Source organism: Nerophis ophidion, linkage group LG08 (assembly GCF_033978795.1).
Source record: "Nerophis ophidion isolate RoL-2023_Sa linkage group LG08, RoL_Noph_v1.0, whole genome shotgun sequence".
Classification (NCBI taxonomy): Eukaryota; Metazoa; Chordata; class Actinopteri; order Syngnathiformes; family Syngnathidae; genus Nerophis; species Nerophis ophidion.
This window is the reverse complement of record NC_084618.1, coordinates 61,519,738-61,544,216: the sequence shown is the minus strand read 5'-3', so window position 1 is coordinate 61,544,216 and position 24,479 is coordinate 61,519,738. Positions and strand designations below refer to the sequence as shown.

The 24,479-nt window shown below is 38.3% G+C and overlaps 1 protein-coding gene across 4 annotated transcripts in view; it reads left to right on the top strand.

Annotated features, from left to right (window-relative positions):
• The window catches only part of rhbdl1 (rhomboid, veinlet-like 1 (Drosophila)), a 144,523-nt gene extending 132,877 nt beyond the window's left edge, over positions 1-11,646 (top strand). For all 4 annotated transcript variants that reach the window (XM_061909262.1, XM_061909261.1, XM_061909263.1 and 1 more), the window contains 3 exons: positions 129-229; positions 6,105-6,165; positions 10,729-11,646. In XM_061909262.1, coding sequence (XP_061765246.1) covers positions 129-229; positions 6,105-6,165; positions 10,729-11,000 — 434 coding nt within the window. In that variant the 3' untranslated portion in view covers positions 11,001-11,646. The remainder of the gene's footprint in view (positions 1-128; positions 230-6,104; positions 6,166-10,728) is intronic.
• The last annotated feature ends 12,833 nt before the right edge of the window (positions 11,647-24,479 follow it).

The window sequence follows — 24,479 nt, the reverse complement described above, 5'->3', positions numbered from 1 at the left end:
CTTCTCACATCTGCTTTAGTAATATAGTACAATATGAAATGTAGGTATTTACACGGTATTGATATGGCAGGCAGTGTGGTCAAATGTGCTCTTCTTCACTTGCCTATGTTTGTGTTTTCTATCCGCAGGCTCACTGACAGTGTCCATCACCGACATGCGTGCTCCAGTGGTGGGGGGCTCCGGCGGGGTCTACGCTCTCTGCTCGGCACATTTGGCCAACGTCGTCATGGTAACTGCCAGAGAGATGGCTTTTTTTTTTCTTTTTTTTTAAATATTTCACCAGAGATTAAATGTCACAAGCTTCCAGTGCGTTTTCTTTGCAACATCAAAGGAAAGCTCTAAGACTTCATTAGGTACACCTGCACCCGCTAATGATATTCATACAAATGCTGCATCAAAAATTGTGCCTGGATCGCAATAAAAACACCTTGTTTATATTGATTGTTGATGGCATCACGTAGAGCTTCACTTTACTGGAAAGAAAGGTTTCTAATATTTTGCCCCAATTGGAGGTTCTTAGGTAGGTTTGCCAAACTTGTTTTCATTGAGGGCTACGTCACAGTTATGGCTGCCCTCAGAGTGAATAATATATGAATATAAATGTACACTTTATTGTGGGCAGCCTAAGGCACACCTGTGCAATAATCATGCTGTTTATTCAGCATCTGGATATGCAACACTTGTGAGGGGAGGTAGATTATTTTGGCAAAGAAGAAATGCTCACTAACCCAGATTTAGACACATTTGTGAACAATATTTGGGGACGGCGTGGCGAAGTTGGTAGAGTGGCTGTGCCTACAATCTGAGGGTTTTTGGTTCAATCCCCACCTTTTACCATCCTAGTCATGTCCGTTGTGTCCTTGGGCAAGACACTTCAACCTTGCTCCTGATGGGTCCTGGTTAGCGCCGTGCATGCCAGCTCCCGCTGTCAGTGTGTGAATGGGCGAATGTGGAAATACTGTCAAAGTGCTTTGGGCTCCTTAAAAAGAGGTAGAAAATCACTATATAAGTACAACCCATTTACCATAAAGTAAAAGTTTTAGATATTTGAATTCAACTTATGAAGAATGGGATCAAAAACAAGTGTTGCGTTTATAGTTTTTTTCAGTAAATAAAAATTTGCCTCATGATATTATGACGCATTTGCCACTGCATTATATATATATATATATATGTATATATATATACATATATATGTATATGAATGTGTGTGTGCGTGTGTGTGTGTGTGTGTGTGTGTGTGTGTGTGTACATATATATATATATATATATATATATATATATATATATATATATACATATATGTATATATATATATGTCTATATATATGTTTATATATATATATTATATGCATATGTCTATATATATATATATATATATATACACATATATATGTATACATATATATATATATATATATATATGTATATGTATACTACTTCAGGCTTTCGCAGACCAAATCTAGTCCCCAGGCCTTGAGTTTGACACCTGTGCTATAAGGTGACAAAATATGCAAACTGCAGTTACAACAAAGAACATACAGAAAATGTTCCTATTAACCCCTAAAGAGGAATAGCGGTATAGAAAACCGTTTTCTTTTTCATCCTTCAGTTGTGGCTCCAGTTGGTTGATGCTTCTTTGTCCTGGAGTCACTGCACTGTCCCTTCAGACATGTCATCAGCTTTTCAAAATCCTGCATCAGATAATGATCAGGTAATTCAAATATGAACGGTACCCATTCCTACTCTTAAAGACAGATATGTAGCGTTACCTTCAATTAATAAATAAATGATAAATGGGTTGTACTTGTATAGCGCTTTTCTACCTTCAAGGTACTCAAAGCGCTTTGACACTACTTCCACATTTACCCATTCACACACACATTCACACACTGATGGAGGGAGCTGCCATGCAAGGCGCCAACCAGCACCCATCAGGAGCAAGGGTGAAGTGTCTTGCTCAGGACACAACGGACGCGACGAAGTTGGTACTAGGTGGGATTTGAACCAGGGACCCTTGGGTTGCGCACGGCCACTATCCCACTGCACCACGCCGTCCCTAATTAAGTGGTCAAATAAATTTTTTGGCTCCATGTTTGTTTTGGTTTGGTGGAAACCGCCCCAAATTGCTCTTTTGCAGACCCCTGCTGTGTTCAATTAACTCAACCTAAGTGTTTGGGATATATGGGCCAAATAACAAACAGGGTCCTTCATTAGGTAAAAAAGAAAAACATTGAAATTAACATTTGTGGCTGTGGCAAACCTCCTGATGTCATCTGTGTAAACTCCACAAGATGGCAGTAGCTGCATTTGACGCATCACGAGTGGTCAGCATTCAACCTTAATCCATCTGCATGCGCTTTCAAATATTTGTCGTGCGACTCAGCTGTTGGTTCTCCTTTCCACTTTCTCATACATTCCAAATTATTAATAAAGTTTAAAAAAATATATACACATCATTTTTAATGTTTCAGAAATATTCTGCGGCATATTACAGTGTTGTTACTTCATTCGCTGACTGACAGCTCCATTAGACGATGTTCCTAATGAAGTGACGGGTAGATGTAGAATCTTGCTGGGTCATGTGACTTCATACAGCCATCATTAAACGGGTGTAGATTTTAAAGAGGCCTTAGTAATGGTAAGTGGTAAATGGGTTGTACTTGTATAGCGCTTTTCTACCCCTTTTTAAGGAGCCCAAAGCACTTTGACAGTATTTCCACATTCGCCCCTTCACAGTCTTGCATGAATTGTCAGGGTTGTTGTGTCCACTGGAAAAGGTCAGCAGTCCTGACTCTCAGTGATATTTTGTACCTGTGTGTATTATTTGTATGTTTTAAAACCCCTCCAACTCCTCCACAAGTCTCAGGGCAAATGTGAGCAATCACTTGAAGTAGTTGTGCAGGGGCCCTCCTCCACATGCCATCAGGGGTAAACCTCAAAGAGGCCCCTGCAGCAAAGACAGGGCGTGCAAACCAACAGACAACACTTTATTTGCTCTCTTACACTGCGGATCTGTTTGTTGTCAGAGGGAATCCTCCTGATTCTGATTCTGATTCCCTTTTGCTCACATGACTTTCCTCCTGTGTTTTGTTGAAGGGAATCTTCAACCGTCTGCCAGCCCTGTTCATCATCACCACAGCCCAGCTTGCTCTGAGGATGTTTCTTTTTTGTAGCACCGTTTAAGCATAAATATATATATATATGTATGTATGTATATATATATATATATATATATATATATATATATATATATATATATATATATATACTAGGGGTGTGGGGAAAAATCGATTCAATACGAATCGCGATTCTCACGTTGTGCGATTCAGAATCGATTCTCATTTTTTTTTAATCAATTTTTTTTTTTATCAATCCAACAAAACAATACACAGCAATACCATAACAATGCAATCCAATTCCAAAACCAAACCTGACCCAGCAACAATCAGAACTGCAATCAACAAAGCAATTGAGGAGACACTAACAAACCACAGAACAAACCAAAAGTAGTGAAACAAAAATGAATATTATCAACAACAGTATCAACATTAATTATAATTCCAGCATAGCAGTGATTAAAAATCCCTCATTGACATTATCATTAGACATTCATAAAAATAAAAAAATAGAACAATAGTCTCACAGTGGCTTACACTTGCATCGCATTTCCTAAGCTTGACAACGCACTTGTATTGGACACATGTTTTAAGATTTGATTTTTCACAAAGATAAAATAAGTTGTATTTTTGGTTCGTTTAATAGTTAAAACAAATTTACATTATTGCAATCAGTTGATAAAACATTGTCCTTTACAATGTCTTGGAGCCACTATGGATTGAACTCTCACAGTATCATGTTAGACCCGCTCGACATCCATTGCTTTCGGTCCCCTAGAGGGGGGGGGTTGCCCACATCTGAGGTCCTCTCCAAGGTTTCTCATAGTCAGCATTGTCGCTGGCGTCCCACTGAATGTGAATTCTCCCTGCCCACTGGGTGTGAGTTTTCCTTGCCCTTTTGTGGGTTCTTCCGAGGATGTTGTAGTCGTAATGATTTGTGCAGTCCTTTGAGACATTTGTGATTTGGGGCTATATAAATAAACATTGATAAATAAACATTGAATTATTAAAACTTTTTTTTTTAAATCTAATACTCTGCTAGCATGTCAGCAGACTGGGGTAGATCCTGCTGAAATCCTATGTATTGAATGAAAACAGAATCGTTTTGAATTGGAAAAATATCATTTTTGAATCCAGAATCACGTTGAATTGAAAAAATCGTATATATTATCGAATCCTGGCCCCAAGAATCGATATTGAATCGAATCGTGGGACACCCAAAGATTCGCAGCCCTTATATATATATATATATACATATATATATATATATATATATATATATATATATATATATATATATATATATATATATATATATATATATATATATAATATATATATATATATATATATGTATATTTGTAAATGTGTGTACATATATAGATATATATACATACATACATATATATAAATATATGCATACACACATATATATGTATATATATGTATGTATGCATATATATATATATGTGTGTGTATATATATATATATATATATATATATATATATATATATATATATATAAACACATATACATGTATATAGTAATCCCTTGTTTAAAACTGTTAATTGGTTCCAAACATGACTGCGATAAATAAATATCTGCAAAGTAGGAATCATTTATTACACATTTTATATTTTCATAGCTCAAGCGTCTTTACTGACTTCTGAATACATTTTTCAACATTTTGAGAGCTTTGAGACCAAGCACCCTTTGGTCACTTTTACATTTTTTTAATACAATTTATTAATGCTAACTGTGGCTGGGCCAGTCAGCGGCCATGATACTGAACAGTATGATCTGATAGGATTGGTCTCTTCGACTACTACCTTGATATTTTTAGTTCATTAAGCCATTTTTATGCTTGAAAAGGCTTAATTTAGGGCACAAATGTGGTGATAAAATGTGCTTAATTATATTTTAAAATTCCGTATTTTCATATTAATCATTGTACATTAAATCAGTACATTGCCTTATTGTAAATAATAAATATTATCTAAAACATTTTTATTTGAAGTCAAGCATTTAACCTAATGTTTATTTAATTATATTAGTCCGAGATGGATAGCGGCACAATTTTAATGTAAAACATTTAAAAAATTCATTTCAATAAATAATAGCAATATGTTGATTTAAATAAACATACCAAACTTGTATTGGACACATGTTTTAAGATTTGATTTATCACACTCTTTGTACGAAATTGAAAATGGAAAGTGAGTATATAGATTAAAAAACACAAATGTTATGTCCATACAGTAAGATCATAGCGCTTTGATTGGACTGACGTCAATGGTCATGGGGTCATATATACGTTACATCTCTCAAAATTGCAACTTCTACAGTTCAAAAAAGAAATCTACAAAGTTAGCGTCCTCCTGACACAAAGTTCTCTGTCAACATTCGATGAAAAGATCTCTACCAAACACCGCGACGCTGACCTCCTTTTTTGAAGATATTAATCATTTATCTGTTGTAATATTGTGACTTTGAAGGCTTCTTCTTGCGACAGGGCTTTCGCTCTATTTTTATCCTCTGTTTTTAATCTTGCATGCCTCCACTCAGTCCGGAGGGAGTGGGGGAAAGGTGGCCCTGGGTCTTTTTCCCACAATTCCTCACAGCCAGACACTTAAGGGGCAATGTGATTGGTGCTATTATTCATCCGGAGGAGCAAAGGCGATATTCTAAGTCAGGATGCCGTTGTTCTTTCCTCCCAGGAGGATCATAAGTGCGATTTATTGCTCCCCTCAACTGTTTAATTAGTGTAGCTCTAATTAACCCAGTGCCCCTGGCGTGGGCCCAGTACAGAAGCCAGGTGCACACACTATCAGGGCTCATTATTATTATTATTATTAATATTGTTATTATTATTATTATTATTATTATTACTATATTGTCTTTCTGTCTGGGTTAAATGTGGTGAAAAAGATCACACATGATGTTTTGTGGGAACTTATATCAAGTTCTGATTGTTTACTTTGCAGAATTGGGCTGGGATGAGGTGTCCATACAAGCTGCTCCGCATGATCCTGGCACTAGTTTGCAGTAAGTAAATATATGTGGCTGTCCTCTAGTGGTTGTGGCCCAAAACAACCGCATAGGGGGTTCATGCCAGGAGCTGGCCCTGTAAGTGATTACAAAATATCCAACTAAACCCCAGGTATATATATATAACTAAACCCCAGGTTGCTATGTATGTATGTATGTATGTATGTATGTATATGCATATATATCTATATATATATATATATGTATGTATGTATGTATGTATATATGTGTGTGTATATATATGTATATGTCTGTGTGTATATGTATATACATATATGTACATATGTATGTATATATGTGTATGTATGTATGTATGTATGTATGTATATATATATTTATATATATATATATATATATATATATATATATATATATATATATATATACATATATATATTCAATAATCACGTATTTCACCGCATATAAGACTGTCTTTTTACCACGGCCTAACATAACCAGAAATCATGATCATAATTAAAGATCAAATTATTTTTTTATTTACTTTCCCTAACTATCTAAAAGTATTCATATTTTCTTCATGTCATATTATGCTCCATCCAGTGCTGTTGTTTTTAGGTTAGAGTTGTTATCCAATCAGAATCAGATATCAGATATTCAAAAGAATTCAGCTAGTTTATGTTGCCATGCTGTACGAAAACCACCCGAGACTTTCAGAATCAACAATGCGGGCGTCCGTGCACTGTAAGTCAACGGGAACATACAGTTGATAAATAATTGAGATAGCCAAACAGATCACGAGTTGTTGTCAGTAAAGCCTTCCAGCTCATTGACATCTTATAAGGGTACGCAGCATCGAGCGCTACTGCCTACTGGCGCTGATGAAACACGGGGCCACCATCTTGGAGTGGTGATCCCCTCCACTTATGGCAATTCATTTGGCAGGAGCAAAGAACTGTCAGCGCATTTAATTCATTTTACCTCACTGAATACCACTGATTTTCACATGTTTTTTTGTCATACGTGTAACTATGATAAATGACACATATTTTGGCGTGTTTTATTATTCATTGTTTGCTTAACAGTAATAGAATATTCTTACCAAACGTCCGAGATTAAAACTGGGAATATAATCCCAGAGAAGGGGGGAAAAAACAGTCAGCTATTTTTAAGTTGAAGAAACAATATGATTAGGTTATATATACATGCGTATATCCTACATAAACAATGTAAGAATACATTCTATATCTGTATATCATCGGGACCTATAGACTGTATCTCTGTTGCTGCAACAGCAGAGAGTTTATTCTGTCTTGACACTTTGTAATAATATTTTGTATTACATTCTTCCCTTAAATGGTAATGTTAACAGTGATTTTTTCATATGTATTTTTTATGAATGTCGCTTTGGATAAAAACGTCTGCTAAATACTTAAACATAAGCATATATAAACACCTGAAAGTCCCACCCTACACAATCTGGACTGTGGTCCTAATTTTTACACCTGTAGGCTTGTACAATCTTTATCTTCATCATTTATTTCAACGCCACACCCAGGAATCATTAGTGGTGATTTAACCCCCAATTCCAACCCTTGATGCTGAGTGCTAAGCACAATCATTGGTACTTTAACTTTAACTTTAGTTAAATGATGTGGCGGGCCAGCCTGGCCTTAAATTGGACACCTGTGTTCTAATATATCTTTCTCATCCCAGGATTTATTGAGCAACTTTTTAAGTCCAAACTGTAACCTTTTGGTGCTCATGACCAAATTATCCATCCATCCATCCATTTTCTTCTGCTTATCCGAGGTCGGGTCGCGGTGGCAGCAGCCTAAGCAGAGAAGCCCAGACTTCCCTCTCCCCAGCCACTTGGTCCAGCTCCTCCCGGGGGATCCCGAGGCATTCCCAGGCCAGCCGGGAGACACAGTCTTCCCAACGTGTCCTGGGTCTTTCCTGTGGCCTCCTGCCGGTCGGACGTGCCCTAAACACCTCCCGAGGGAGGCGTTCGGGTGGCATCCTGAGTAGATGCCCGAACCACCTCCTCTGGCTCCTCTCGATGTGGAGGAGCAGCGGCTTTACTTTGAGCTCCCCCCGGATGGCAGAGCTTCTCACCCTATCTCTAAGGGCGAGACCCACCACCCGGCGGAGGAAACTCATTTCGGCCACTTGTACACGTGATCTTGTCCTTTCGGTCATAACCCAAAGCTCATGACCATAGGTGAAGATGGGAACATACATTGACCAGTAAATTGAGAGCTTGCCTTCCGGCTCAGCTCCTTCTTCACCACAACGGATCGATACACCGTCCGCATTACTGAAGACGCCGCACCGATCCGCCTGTCGATCTCACGATCCATATTTCCCTCATTTGTGAACACGACTCCGAGATACTTGAACTCCTCCACTTGGGGCAAGATCTCCTACCCAACCTGGAGATGGCACTCCACCCTTTTCCGGGCGAGAACTATGGACTCTGACTTGGAGGTGCTGATTCCCATCACGGTCGCTTCACACTCGGCTGCGAACCGATCCAATGAGAGCTGAAGATCCCGGCCAGATGAAGCCATCAGGACCACATCATCTGCAAAAAGCAGATACCTAATCCTGCAACCACCAAACCGGATCCCCTCAACGCCCTGACTGTGGCTAAAATACCGTCCATAAAAGTTATGAAAAGATTCAGTGACAAAGGGCAGCCTTGGTTGAGTCCAACCCTCACTGGAAACATGTCCGACTTACTGCCGGCAATGCGGACCAAGCTCTGACACTGATCATACAGGGAGCGGACCGACACCTCTGAGCATTCCCCACAGGACTTCCCAGGGTACACAGTCCAATGCCTTCTGCAAGTCCACAAAGCACATGTAGACTGGTTGGGCAAACTCCCATGCACCCTCAAGGACCCTCCCGAGAGTAAAGAGCTGGTCTACCGTTCCACGACCAGGACGAAAACAGCACTGTTCATCCTGCATCCGAGGTTCGACTATTTGGCGTAGCCTCCTCTCCAGTACACCTGAATAGATCTTACCGGAAAGGCTGAGGACCAAATCAATATGCTAATAAATACAAAATACATGTTACTATACATATGCTGGGACCCAAACACTGTTAAACTACTTTTAGCCAGTTTATAAATTAAACTGGCTCCACAGTAGCAACATAATTTCAGTGTTGTCCAAAGTGTGGCCTTTTTTTATCATGGGGCCACCCCATGTAGCGCGTGTAGCCCTAAACCAGGAGTAGGGAACCTCTGGCTCTTTTGATGACTGCATCTGGCTCTCAGATCAATCAATCAATCAATCAATGTTTATTTGTACAGCCCTAAATCACAAATGTCTCAAAGGACTGTACAAACCACTACGACTACGACATCCTCGGAAGAACCCACATAAGGGCAAGGAAAACTCACACCCAGTGGGACGCCAGTGACAATGATGACTATGAGAAACCTTGGAGAGGACCTCAAATGTGGGCACCCCCCCCCCCCCCCCCTCTAGGGGACTGAAAGCAATGGATGTCAAGCGTGTCTAACATGATACTGTGAAAGTTCAATCCATAGTGGCTCCAACACAGCCGCGAGAGTTCAGTTAAAAGCGGATCCAAGACAGCAGCGGGAGTCCCGTCCACAGGAAACCATCCCAAGCGGAGGCGGATCAGCAGCGTAGAGATGTCCCCAACCGATACACAGGCGAGCGGTCCATCCTGGGTCTCGACTCTGGACTCTGGACTCTGGACAATGTCAGCTAAGATAAATCTTAGCTGACATTGCTTAACACGATAGGTAACTAAATAGTGATGAGCTGAAGACATGTAGTTCTTTGTTAAGGTTTAAGAAAGCCTTGAAAGGTGAAATATTTGAAAATTAGAAAATATAGTAACAATTACTTTCATCTCGGTTTTTTTAACGTTGATGTTCAAAGCCATCTAATTTTCAGTGAAATTATAGGATAGGCAAATATAATCTTTGGCTTCAGCTATTCCTTTTTCGGTCATTATTTTTCTTTTCTTTTTTTTATGTGTGTAAATGTGTATGATGATGAAATATGTCTAATCTGCGCTGTTGAACTGGTCACACAAAATGGTTGATGGTTCATTATATGACCAAATTCATTCAAATAAATCTGCTGGTTATCACAGTGTTAAAATTAACATTCAAAATATGAAACATTCTCATGCGTTTTAATCCATCCATCCATTTTTTACCGCACCTTTTCAAGAAGTCGCATTAATGGTAAGAAGTATTGGCTAGCTTCAGAATAACAATGTTATTAAAAAGGAATAAGAGCATTATTATACTCAAAAAATGTTGGTTTTATGGCTCTCACGGAAATATATTTTTAAATATTTGGCTTTCATGGCTATCTCAGCCAGAAAATGTTCCCCACTCCTGCCCCAAACAGCCGCATTAACTAGTGTTTATGGGTTCAATTTAAGTAGGGGTGGTTTTAGCATCGTCTGTGTCAAAGTTGTCCTCCATCCTTAAGTTTTTCCGTGTATGTGTCATTGACTAGAAAACGTTTTCACACTGCAGGTCTACATCAAAAACCTTCGTTGATTTCTCTAAAAACTGCTGACTCGCCACCTCTTGTTCCCTCACAGTGAGCTCGGAGGTGGGCCGAGCAGTGTGGCTGCGCTTCTCCCCACCTCTGCCTTCCTCCGGGCCCCAGCCCAGCTTCATGGCCCACCTGTCGGGCGCCGTGGTGGGTATCAGTATGGGGCTCCTCATCTTACGCAGCTACGAGGAGAGCCTGCAGAAGCAGTGCTCCTGGTGGGTCATCGTCTTCTCCTTCATCACCTTCCTCCTCTTTGCCATCTTTTGGAATATCTTTGCCTACGATCTGCTGGGCGTGCAGATCCCCCCTCCTCCCTGATGACAGACTTCAAACAGGTTTTCCCCTATTATTATACCCATCAGAGATGAAATCCATCACAGCCCAATTGTTTTTGTACAGATACTTTGCAAAAGGGAGAAATAAGTCTCTTTTATTAAAGAGGGTAGCAACAAGTGCAAGTTTTTCCAGATCCATTTTGACAAGCTTCTTTATCTTTTTTGGACACAGCGTGCTATTACTGTCTCAACATTTCGCTGCTGTGCTTCGTCAAAAGCTTTCATTTCTTGACACGTGCCTCTGGTGAAACAAACGAGCAACAAAAAAAGCAGATTTTATTTCCCTCATGTTTGGCAAGTGATTTAAACGTCTTTTTTTTCTGTTTGTTTTGGTCTATCGTCAAGATATCTGGTTTGAACCAACACTGTGCATTCAAAAAACACGTCTCATGTTGTGGCAAGATGTACATTTGAGATATGGAAGTAACCAACGGGGGACGAGGGATAACAAGGCCGACGACACTGGTGAGGTCATCACTTCAATGAGTGGAATCCACTTTTTGCTGTGTAAATTATGCCCCACGTGTATACAAAGTAGCCCAAAATGATTTATACCCTGGACAAGAGTGAAATATTTACTTGCATTTCTAAGAAAGTGTTATAATGGAAATTAAACAGAATATTTTGAATATATTTTGTTGTCATTATACCATAAATTAAATATCATTGTATAACATATTATTGATTATTTTATATTAATATTTGTAATTTTTTTGTAATGATATCATTTTATTTCATTATAATTATATTGTTTAATTTATATATATATTCATTATTTTATGGGTTAAAATTAATAATGGAAAATCATTACAATTGTTGATTATATTCTATTTTTTTTATATACTGTAATACGGTATATTATATTCGAAAATATTTGTCCCTATTTAGAATAATACACTACTATAATATACTATTATTGTTTCATTAAAATTATAATTTTTAGTTCAATTTATTATTTTAGAGGTTCAAATTAATGATACAAATATTTTAAATTTTTTATCATATAGTTGTGTTTATATGTCGTAACATAATATATTTGCTAATATTTTCTTTATTTGGAATACACTATAATTGTGTCAAGAATATATTGTTTATTGTAATAATGTTATTTTATGGGTTAGAATTACAATTTAATAATAAAATATTATTGCATTTTGCTCATTCATAAATATTAAAAAAAAAAATTATTTATTTAGAATAATGATTTTTTTTCTGCTGCTATTTTTTTGTATTCCGGGCAGTCAAAATTAACACGTTAATAAGAATAAATCATTCCTTATCAATATTATTAATCACTTGAACACAATTGACCAAGTGGCAGCACAAAATTACTCAAAATCCTTGAAAAATGGGATTCTTTCAAGGCATTTACATAATTACATAAATATTATTATATAATAGTGTGTTTTTTTTAAGTTGGGCATTGGCAATACAGTCTTTTTTTGTTTTTTTTCTCACATTTTGCACCATTCCAAAGAATCTGCAGCTTTAATATCAGAACTTGAGTTAGTTGTACTTGTATTGAGAACAAGTATGAATAATTTCACATATGAAATTAAATAATGTCTCCTAATGCATCTCAGTCTTTTTCCACCAGCTAAAAGATTCTCCACATCAAAAAATCACTCTAACAGGGTATGAATAATTTTGAACGCACTAAACTGGGGTGCAGGTCACATGACCAGGCTGGTGATCAGGCTCTCTCAGTCAATACCTCCAACGGACTTTTTTGTAAAGGAATGTAACTGTAAAGACAACAACAACAACAACAAAAAAACAAGTAAATTGCTGTTTTTCATTTGATAGTGGACGTGTGTACAGTATATATGGTGTGTTAATTACCAAGAGTCTATTTATTTCTGGATTTCAAAGGGTGCAAAAAGAAGGCTATGATTGTTGTTCCTAAATGGTTCATGAGGTTTCTCATCGCCAATGACTTGATCCAACTTTAGTGCTTTACAAAATAAGCCATAGAAAGAACTGTGGATGGGTAGCCGTCATTTCTTCATTGTGAATTAGTCAACTGTGCAGCGAGTTCATAAAGCTTACCGACACACACACACACACACACACGCACGCACACATAGATGCATCCCCGCCATGTGTTTATATAGAACAAATTATTTGCAGGCTGGTAATTGCATTTGCTCCAATTTTCACTCTTCGGATCAATAATTAATTTGAACGCCGGCACATTTTATGCTTTTGCCAAACGTTGTCATAAATTCCATTGTTTTGAAGACACTCCCGCGTGTCCTTGTGTTAAAAGTGAGGGGCAGACTATGTGGAAAATGCATGGATAAAAGCCCCCCCCCTCCAGGGTGCGCTATATGAAATGTTACTGCTGGGGCTACAGTAGATGAATAATGCATCCATACCCCGGTAGCCTGTAATGGAGATAAAAAGGATGCCTGAGCGGAGGTTAATGTGTCTCTTTAACTCTAGATTCATAGGAAGGTGCAAAAAGGGCTAGTTAAGTGGTTGGGGTTTTTGTACACACTCACAGCTAATATCAAAGTGTTGCTGTCCTGGGAGCTACTTTTTTATTATAAAGCTGCTCAAAAAGTAAAGGGTACACTTGAGTCAGCGGTATCATGTGTGTATGGCCTCCATATACCCTTTACGATATGCTCCTGACCAAACAACAGGGGGATAGGTTAGGATTTAGGTCTGGGGAGCAGGTGGGCCTTCCCAGAACGGACCTGGAGACCACTAATGATGTTGCAGTTCCAGATTTTGTATTACTTTACAAAATAAAATGTGAGTCCTCCCTTTTATTCAAAGGACGACACTATAGATCAGGGGTGCCCAAAGTGCAATATTTGGCCCGCCAAAGGGTGGAAATTCTATTGTTAGGTTACTTGTGTTTCATACTTAAAATTAGGGGTGTCTTGATCCAATACTTTTATGAGATACCAGTGAGATAACAGCAAAAACATGCATGAGATGAGGAAAACTGTCTGATATAAGGGCCAAGGCAAGCAGTCCTCCCGGATGGTTACTTGTAAATGGTTGGACAAACACTTAACACGGTGGTTCTTAACCTTGTTGGAGGTACCGAACCCCACCAGTTTCATATGCACATTCACCGAACCCTCCTTCAGTGCATTATCAAATTCAAGACAAAGTTATACATATTTTTTTTACTGGTGCACAAAATGATCCATGCATGAACATCACCTTGTTCAAAGAACAAAACCAACACAGTGCATGAACTCACAACAAATGACACACCTGAAATTCAGTGTGACTTCTGCTGTTTCCACATCCATAATACGCCGATAAAGAGAAGCTTTTATTTACACGATGAGTCGGGTTTGTCTTGACTCCCGCGGCGGAGGCTCCACTGAACCCCTGAGGCCGACTCACCGAACCCTTAGGGTTCGATCGAACCCAGGTTAAGAACCACTGACTTAACATCTAAATGTCCTCCAATAAGCCCACAAGGCTGGTCTTTTTTCATATTCAAGTCATGTCATTTACAAAAGGTAAACATGGCAGGCTACTAGGAGCCAGCAGCTACACAACAGCTAAGCACACAATAGCACAACAGCGAGACATATGTAATAAGTGTCCTTCGTTGAACAACATTGCTGTCTAAAACAGGACATTTTTCAATATAAACAAGTTTGAAATTATTTTAGTTCAGTGGCCTTGTGGTTAGAGTGTCTGCCCTGAGATGGGTAGGTCGGGAGTTCAAACCCCGGCAGAGTTTTACCAAAGCCTGTAAAAATGGGACCCTTTGCCTCCTTGCTTGGCACTCAGCATCAAGGGTTGGAATTGGGCGTTGAATCACCAAAATGATTCACGAGCGCGACCACCGCTGCTGCTCACTGCTCCCCTCACCCCCTAGGGGGTGGAGCAAGGGAATGGGTCAAATGCAGAGGATAATTTTCACCACTATCAGTGGTACTTTAATATTACTCACATCTACAAAGTCTCCAAAGCAGAAATGTATGGAGGAATAAAGGTGTACCCATCATTTAACTTACTGCATCATGGGCTTATCCTGATCAAATATTTTTACCGTTAAAAAAAGGACCTCTCCACTTCAAATTAAAGACAGCATATGTCCATTGCAGACGGTTAATAAGAAACAGGTTAATGTTTTTCATACTTGGTTCTCCGTTCTCTGTGACTAGTTGTATTTGATCAACACATTCTACACTACAAACTAATACATGTATGTTCGATTCTTGCTGATATTGTATCAGAACCCAATCAGTATCGGCCAATAGTTAAGACTCCAATATTGGTATTGTATCGGAAGTGAAAAATCGGGATACCTCTACTATTGGCACATTTTCACTATATCCCTTGGCGATTTGGGCACCCCTGCAATAGATTAAAAAGATATACTTTAGAGTAGTCAGTGTACAGCAGTATAGCCCCTATGGGTTGTGCTCAAAAAATGCCATGGAAGACATTTGCCACGGTTTGCTTGATTGCAGCCATGTTTTTAAGGTAAACTTGCTGAAATTTGACATACAAGTGCTTATCAGCCCCCTAAGGGTGTGTACCAAATTTCATGGTAATTCGCCAAAACACCACAAAGTTACAGAGGGTATTTTGTAGAGTAGAAACTAATACATCAAGTCAGGACTGTAGCTTTTTGTTTGTACTGGCCTGTCTCTGGTGTCTCTTCCATGCTCTTGACACAGTGACAAGCTTTTGAAGGAGCCAGAGATAGTCCTTTCCTTATCAGGACTACCTGTTGTCTTTCCCATCCGGGATTGACTCGGACTCCAAGACGTTTCCTTTGTTGTTTCCTAGTTTAGGACGCATCAGGAAGTTAATGGTGCCCCGGCTTGTGATTGAATCCCAACCCGCGCCGGGCCGAGGCGTGATTTATCAGCGACGGTCACGTGACAACATCCTCGCTGTCAGGATGATGCATGGCTGCCGCTGAGAGGCCAAAAACATGCCGCTTTCCCGCTCCAATAAGTGGAGGTGACAGGCTGCATGATGTTCATCTAATTGAATGGCATATTTGCTTCCGGGACGCTACTACAACAATAATGAGGAGGAGGGCTGACAGGAGCTGAATGATACGCGTCCTCCCCTTCATCGCTTAGCTGCTGTTGTGAGTCAAGGTCAGCGAGCGCACGTTGAACTTTTCCTGATGGATGCTTTAATCCCGCTCCATTCATTCCGGAAAACACGCAGCACACCTGACCTGTCTCATCATGTGAAGTGCCATATTGTTTACTGCCAATCTTATCGCGCTGTTCTCAGATCAATGCCTTGTGATGCTAAACACTGCTCGCCGCGGCTTCTTCGTTATCAACACGGTTCTTGTGTGCCAACCAACCGCCAGGTGGCCTTTACTCGCTACTCGGAAACAAGAAATATGCTGGAGGACAACTACTGTACATTAATGGACACCACGTTAGGAACACCTGCACAATCCAAAACTGCTCTTTTTTTCCCACCTTCATTAAGTCATTTTTATAAAACTACTTAGCCTGAAATATACAAAAGAAATGGTCAGGTTCAAACATCGATGATATCTATTAAACAAGACAAGAAAGAAGGAAATTTACAGAGACAGAATTCAATTTTGCTCAATTTTAGGAGAAAGTTGTCAACCTGTAACCTCTTACAGTGTCACCTATGCTGTGACGAAAGATTGTACGCCACCTCTGTTTTTTTTGGACTTTCCTTATTTACATAAAAACAGATGTTTCTAAAGGAATGGGAGGTATGTAAACAGCCATTTTTTTGGTTACATTAACACAAAAGAAAAAGATGCCTCGAGCTTGGACTGGTCCTGGATCGAGCTTGGGCAGGTTTTGGATCAAAGTAGATAACCCCTGCCGTCTGCTCCCATCGTAATTTTACAAGCCTTTGGCTTGGTACAACAAAGACAGCTTTCGTCTGTTCACTGGGAAGTCAGAGAACGGAAAGTTTTTTGATAATTTACATATAATTTTTCTGACACAAATATTAATTATATTGTTCATATCTTTTAACTTTTTAAAAGCTATCATGTTCTCACTCAGTGTCAAACGGAAAGTTTTTTGATAATTTACATACAATTTTTCTGACACAAATATTAATTATATTTTTCATGTATTTTAACCTTATAAAAGCTATCATGTTGACATTCACGCTCTGTCAAAATATACAAACTAATAGTTTGGGGGTTTTCACGTTAAATGATCAAACTTTAACCCTTTGAGGCTATTTTATTTTATCTATTTTTTTTATCCTTAAAGTAGGTTTCAAGGATATTTTTTCATACTTATTATTATTGTTATAATTGTTGTTATTTTCATTATTGTTAAGCTCTGAGACGGGTCAATGATTGGCAGCAATACCAATGTTGATTAATGCATTATTTTTTCTATAGTGTCAAATTTAAAAGAAACAAAAAACATCACTAATACCAATAAATGCCTGCTTCCTAAAAACTGCTGTAAAAAATACATATTTCCTTTAACTTTAAAGAAATTGATATTTTAAAACTACTAGAAAATAATTCTTCAAACTTCTGCCTGAAATATACCTATCAAATAATATTGTTTGTGTTTATAAAGGTTTAAAAGTCTGTGTTTACATATGTGCACTGTTTTTAGACCCAAAATACTAAAATAATAACTCAGACATGCAGTACACACCAACATCCAACATTAATTTCCGTAAAAGGTGAAAAATGTTCCTGCATGCTTTGAATGGGAAAAGGTAGAAACATCCAATGGACAGATGTAGAAATTAATATTAAAAAATAGAAAGCCAATAGTCAACATTGAAAATTGACATAAATTATTAAATTACTTTGTGTTAAGATAAATGTGAGGATCAGAAATGTTTTTGACATTATTTTTTGTGAGTTGGAATAAATCAGTTAATTTTTGTGTAACATTGCAATTTTAGGATAATAGGACGACAATTCTAAAAATATTTACAGTAAATATCAGCTGTCTACACATACTAATTAATAAGTACTGTATATTCGCACATCTATTGAGTCAGATATAACCCTTTAAAGGCTATTTTATTTTCCTATTCAAGTCAACTGTATTTTTTTTTTCAATCATTCAAATAGATTTAAAGAAAATTGATCACTGTTATTTTTATCATCATATTTATATGTATTCCTTTACTTATTGTAATCAACCCCTGTGATGGTTCAATGTTTGGCGGACTAAACTTTAATGTATTATTTTTTTTCAGTGTCAAATTTGAAAAGAACAAAAATCCCACACTTATATAATGACAATAAAGGTCTGCTTCCAAAAAACTTCTGTAAAAATACATATTACTGTAATATATTTGTCACTTTATACAAATCAATATTTTAAAACTACTTCAGCCTGAAGTATACATATCAAATACCAATCCTATTTTTTGTATTTTAACCTTTGAAAGGCCATGACGCTTACACATTTTAGGACCCAAAATACTGAAATAATAACACATGCACATACAGTCCACACACTAATCCAACATTTTTTTCAGTAAAAGGTGAACAATGTTCCTGCATGTTTTGAATGAGAAAAGGTAGCGCCATCTGATGTACAAATATAGAAATGTATATTAAAAAAACAGAAAGCCTTTAGTCTAAATTTAGATATTAATATAGAGAATTACATTAGTTTGTGTTAAAATAAACGTAAAGATCAGAAATTGTGCATTTTTTTTTTTTTTTTGTCGGTTGGAATAATTGTGTCAGTTTTTGTGTAGCTTTGCCATTTTAGGACAAAAGAGATCATTCTATGATGCTTTACCAAGAATATATCAGCTGTCTACATATACAAATTAACAGGTTCAACCCTTTAAATACCATTTTGTTTTCCATAATTAGACGTTTTTTTTTAATCCCTAAAATTGATTTCAAGGATATTTATCATTATTGTTATCATTATTATGTTTATTTTTATTATTATCATAGTGATTAGGCCTTGGGATGAGTGAATGATTGGCAGTAGCACTGGTGTCCTATTGACAGTAAATGTAATAAAGACATATTGCCATAATATCTTTTTCCACTTGAAACAAATCCATATTTTAAAACTACTTCAGCCTGAAATGTACATATCAAATACTAATCCTATTGTTTTTATTTTAAATCTTTAAAGGCCATTACGTGTACATATATGCACTGTTTTGATACCAAAATACTAAAATCATAGCACACACTTACAGTCCACACCCCAACCCAACATCAACCATTATTTCAGTAAAGGATGATACCTTTTTCTGCATGCTTTGAGTGGGAAATTGTAGCGCCATCCAATGGACAAATATTAATATTAAAACAGAAAGGCTGTTGTCTAAATTGAAATATCAACATGTATCTTAACACATTTGTTTGTGTTTAGATACATGTGAGGATCAGAAATTGCATTTTAAATTAGCCTTTTCTTTTTTTTTTTACATTTGTCAGTTTTGGGGGAACTTTGCCATTGTCGGCTTATGGTGACAATTTGAAAATGTTTAACAACAAACCCAAAATTAAGATAAACATTGAATGGCACAAAATGTCCCCATGATCTGTTATTGGTATAGCACAAATAAAAAGGTCATCATTGCACTGAGAGTTATCTGTAATAAGACGTTATTTCCCTCATTGGAGCTGGTTAGATTGTGCAGGAGTACCTAATGAAAAGTGAATATTAGACCCCTTAGAATATCTTCCAGACTTATAGTGGATACAACTTCATGAGAAAAAGAGTTGACAGAATGTGTTCAAAGCAGATAAATCCCAATTGTGATTCAAGTCTGCAGTAATAAACTTTAACTGGAGGAATGAGAATGAATGCATAGCAAAAAGAGAAGTAAAAGGAAGAGTACACCTATTAAAACAATGGAGGGTTTGGTGCTTTGCCAAAACAAAAATGTGCTCTGGTTGGCATTTTTACCAATCCCTTGAGCCTTGTAAGCGACTCAAGTTGTGGTGCAAACATCACGTTCATGTCCAGTATGTGTGCTGCTGCTTCCTGTCCCTCTATTAGCACACGATGGTGCCGAGCTTACAGCCAACTATTTCCATCTTACAACAAGCAGAAGACACCAGGTCGTACCGACACAGCGTTTACACTAAAAACCAAGAAAAGAAAATATTTTTCTCTCTTATCATTCAAGGAAGGGTAGCTAAATGTACTTGCGGAAAATTTGTATCCTCATGAATTATCTCATTATTATCTATTGTATGTACTTTTTAAATGTTCTAAAACGGAACCATTTTATATTGTATATATATGAATATATTTTGTTTTATTTTGTACTGTTCATTGTACTTTTCTTTCATTTGGGGACAATATAAATAAAGAACAACATCCAACATCCAAACGCCTGTTTTAGCTATCGAGATGATGATTTATGTGTTTTCAACTTCCTGTCTGCAATTTAGCCTGTTTTATTATTGTTTCTCGTAATCATGTGGTCTTCCGTGTACATGCATATATCCATCCATATATCATATCACCTCCCTCAGGTGACCCAGCTTGTGTCCCAGCAGCATCGGCCCACAGTTCGCACCTCCTGAGCCGCAGCCATCTAGAGCAGGGGTGTCCAAAGTGCGGCCTGTGGGTCATTTTTTAAGGGCCCCGCAGCACTTTCTAAAAATACGATTAAGAAAAATTAAAAACTTAAAAAGTGGTACAAAAAGAGCAAACAGGTGAAATGTAACAAGAAAATGTTGCAATGTTTAATAACACAAAGCTGCCATGCAGGCTGTTTCTTTCTTTAAAAAATAATAATGAATCAAAATCAATGTCATTATGAATTATTGACGTATTCAAGGCTCCATTTACTTCACATTAAATATTCCACTGTGAGACATTTTTGGGGGGAAATGTTGCATATTTTTGGTTTGCCATTTAAAAAACAAAGTTGTTGTTTTTTTAAAAAAGAGGCCTAGACGAACAAACAAAAAACATAAACAACAATAAAACGTATAATTGATGGATAGATCTTCTTGAGACTATTTTGTTAAAAGTAAAATAAATGTATGATTTATTTTTTAAAACTTTACTGAGCAGTACCCGGGCAGCACGGTGTAACAGGGCTTAGTGCATGTGCCTCACAATACGAAGGTCCCGAGTCCTCAGTTCAATCCCAGGCTCGGGATCTTTTTGTGTGGAGTTTGCATGTTTTCCCCGTGAATGCGTGGGTTCCCTCCGGGTACTCCGGCTTCCTCCCACTTCCAAAGACATGCACCTGGGGATAGGTTGATTGGCAACACTAAATTGGCCCTAGTGTGTGAATTTGAGTGTGAATGTTGTCTGTCTCTCTGTGTTGGCCCTGTAATGGGTAGCGACTTGTCCAGGGTGTAGCCCGCCTTCCGCCCGAATATTGCTGAGATAAGCTCCAGCACCCCCGCGACCCCGAACGGGACAAGCAGTAGAAAATGGATGGATGGATGAGCAGTACCCTTTTGGATCCCCAATAATTTAAGTAGGACTTTTTTTTTTTTTTTAAGTGTCATTGCTCAAAAAGAATTTTTAAGGCTCCAATTATTATATAATCTCAAATATTCCACTTAAAAATTTTATTGGGGGAAAATATTGCATATTTTGTGTTTATTCAATTAAAAAACACGGTTTTATTTGACAAAAATGGCATACACCTAAATCTTTAAAAACTGTATATTGACAGATAGACCTAATGTTGATCTAGACATTTGAATAATGATAATAATAATAATAATAATAGTAATGACACCTTTATAATATATATATTTTTTTACCAAAACCCTTTGGAGTCCCCAGTATCACGCTTGAGTCGAGGTCTAAATGTATATTTTTTATACATGTATTGGTTTTTGAAATAAAAATAAAAATGGCCCCGCTTGCTTTGGTTTTTCAGTGTGCGGCCCTCAGTGGAAAATGTTTGGACACCCCTGATCTAGAGGCTCTCTCTGCTGCCTCCCTGGTGGCCTTGATGGCCTTCCTTTTCCAAGCACCTGTGATGCCAAGTAGTGTGAACACCTTGCACAGTGAGCGGCCAACAAAGCCTCTCAACCCCTAAACACTTCGGCATTGCTCCACTAGCTCCTGGTACTTTGACCGCTTCCGCTCCTTTGCCTCCTCTATGCCAGTGGTTCTCAACCTTTTTTCAGAGATGTACCCCCTGTGAACATGTTTTTAATTCAAGTGCCGCCTAATCAGAGCAAAGCATTATTGGTTGAAAAAAGGAGAAAAAGAAGTAAAATACAGCACTATGTCATCAGTTTCTGATTTATAAATTATATAACAGTGCAAAATATTGCTCATTTGTAGTGGTCTTTCTTAAACTATTTGGTAAAAAAGATTTAAAAATAACTAAAAACTTGTTGAAAAATAAACAAGTGATTCAATTATAAATACAAATTTCTACACATAGAAGTAATCATCAACTTAAAGTGCCCTCTTTGGGGATTGTAATAGAGATCCATCTGGATTCATGAACTTAATTCTAAACATTTCTTCACAAAAAAAGAAATCTTTAACATCAATATTTATAGAACATGTCCACAAAAAATCTAGCTGTCAACACTGAATATTGCATTGCTGCATTTCTTTTCACAGTTTATGAACTTACATTCATATTTTGTTGAAGTATTATTCAATAAACATATTTATAAAGGATTTTTGAATTGTTGCTATTTTTAGAATATTTAAAAAAAATCTCACGTACCCTTTGGCATACCTTCGAGTACCCCCATTTGCAAACCACTGCTCTATGCGATCCTCCCAAAGAACTGTCAGCACCTGCCTTGAAGATACTGACGTAAGCAAGATGTCTGGCCTCAACAAAGTTGTTGTGACGTGGTCTGGAAACTTGAGCTGCTGGCCCGAGTCCACTCGAAGATCCCAGTCCAATCCTGAAGTGAGGAGCCAGGCTGCTGGTTTGGGCTGTGACTGACGATGCTCTCCAGCCCTGACAAAGGCAATTCTCCTCTTGCCAAGTTGTTGCTTGCTGCTGTTGTTTTTTACCATTGTGGCTTCAGCAACGGTTTTCGGCACTTGGTCTCCCCCTGAGTTTTAGAACAGCTGCTTAGGATGTGCTCCAGCGAGCATTTCCTGGAGCACAGCACACAGGCTGGAGATTCATTCATGCCGCAGAGATGAAGATTGGCTGGGCTGGGTAGGACATCGTAGACAGCTTGAATTATGAACTTAATTTGCTGTGGTTCCGCCAGCCTGATCTCAGACCAGGTCACCCTCCTCCCCAGTGCAACATCCCACCTTGTCCATGCTCCCTGCTGCTGCATACCCACCATCCTGCTGGTTCGCTCCTCAACCTCTGCACGCACCTCCTTCAGGACTAGCTGGCGTTTGTCCTTACCACGTGCCGTCTCGTAGCGAGGTCGGGGAGAGGATCCCAGCCCAGCACGGCCTGTTGCCACTGTGCCCACCAGGGCCCTATGTCTCAGCCGAGACTCAGCTACCTCCAGGCTTTCCTGAGCCCTCCATTTCCTGCCAGTTCGTACCACGATGCCCGCTGATGCCACTTTAGAGTCCTTGGAGTCACGATAGAGCAAAGTCTCTCAAATGCGAGAAACCCTGAATTCCTCGTCCAGGCTGCTGAAAGGGAGCTGCAGCTTCCCATACAGTGCTGTGCTGTACATGCTGCGTGGAAAACCCCATCCATCGGCAAAAGTAGCCGCTTCTTCCTCTCCAGAGTCTCCACTGTTGACAGAGGAACCTTACACCAACAGAAGCCAGAGTGCCCGGGGTAAGACGCCATGCTGGTGAATCCACGCCTTAAACCGGCCAGGTAAGTCAGTCTTGTCTACAGCCGATAACCACGTCTCCAGCTCCTTGATTGGCGTTTGGATTGCTACAGTATCCCTGAGACTACAGTTGAAGACCTTGCCCAGGCTCTTGACCGGTTTCTCAGTGACAGATGGGATTGCTGTGCCATCCATGAAAAAGCTTAACTGCCAGTGTTCCCTTTTTCAGAACCATCACCCTGAATTTAGTTTGGTTTAAAGCTATTTCTTGCCCAGGTGATGAGCTTTTCCAGGCCCTGGAGTATCCATCTTGCGCCGGGCACTGATGTAGTTGTGACAGTGAGATAATCCATATAGGCTCTGATGGGGGGCTCTCGAATTCCAGACTTCGGCAGAGGGCCTCTGCACTCGTTTCAGCTGCCTTGACTATCATGTTCATGGCTAGGGTTAAGAGGCAAACTGAGATTGTACACCCAGTTATAATGTTACAAAAGTATAATGCCCTTTTCAAGCCTGTGCCAATAAGATATCATGCTTCCAGAAGTGACCCTGAACCTGAAGTTCCCGTAGTAATTCAGGATGAGGTAAATTCCTAACTAAGAGAAATAAAATGGTGTGTTTTTAATCATAAAACAATTACAATACTCTATTAGCCAGACAACATATTGAAGTTACAATATTAAGAAAAACGATTGTCTAATTGTATGAAAAGAAATATGTAGCACATAGCCAACACAATTGCTATAGTGACAAATTAGGGGAAACAACGGTGTAATTTATATCAGTACTAGAAAAAACATT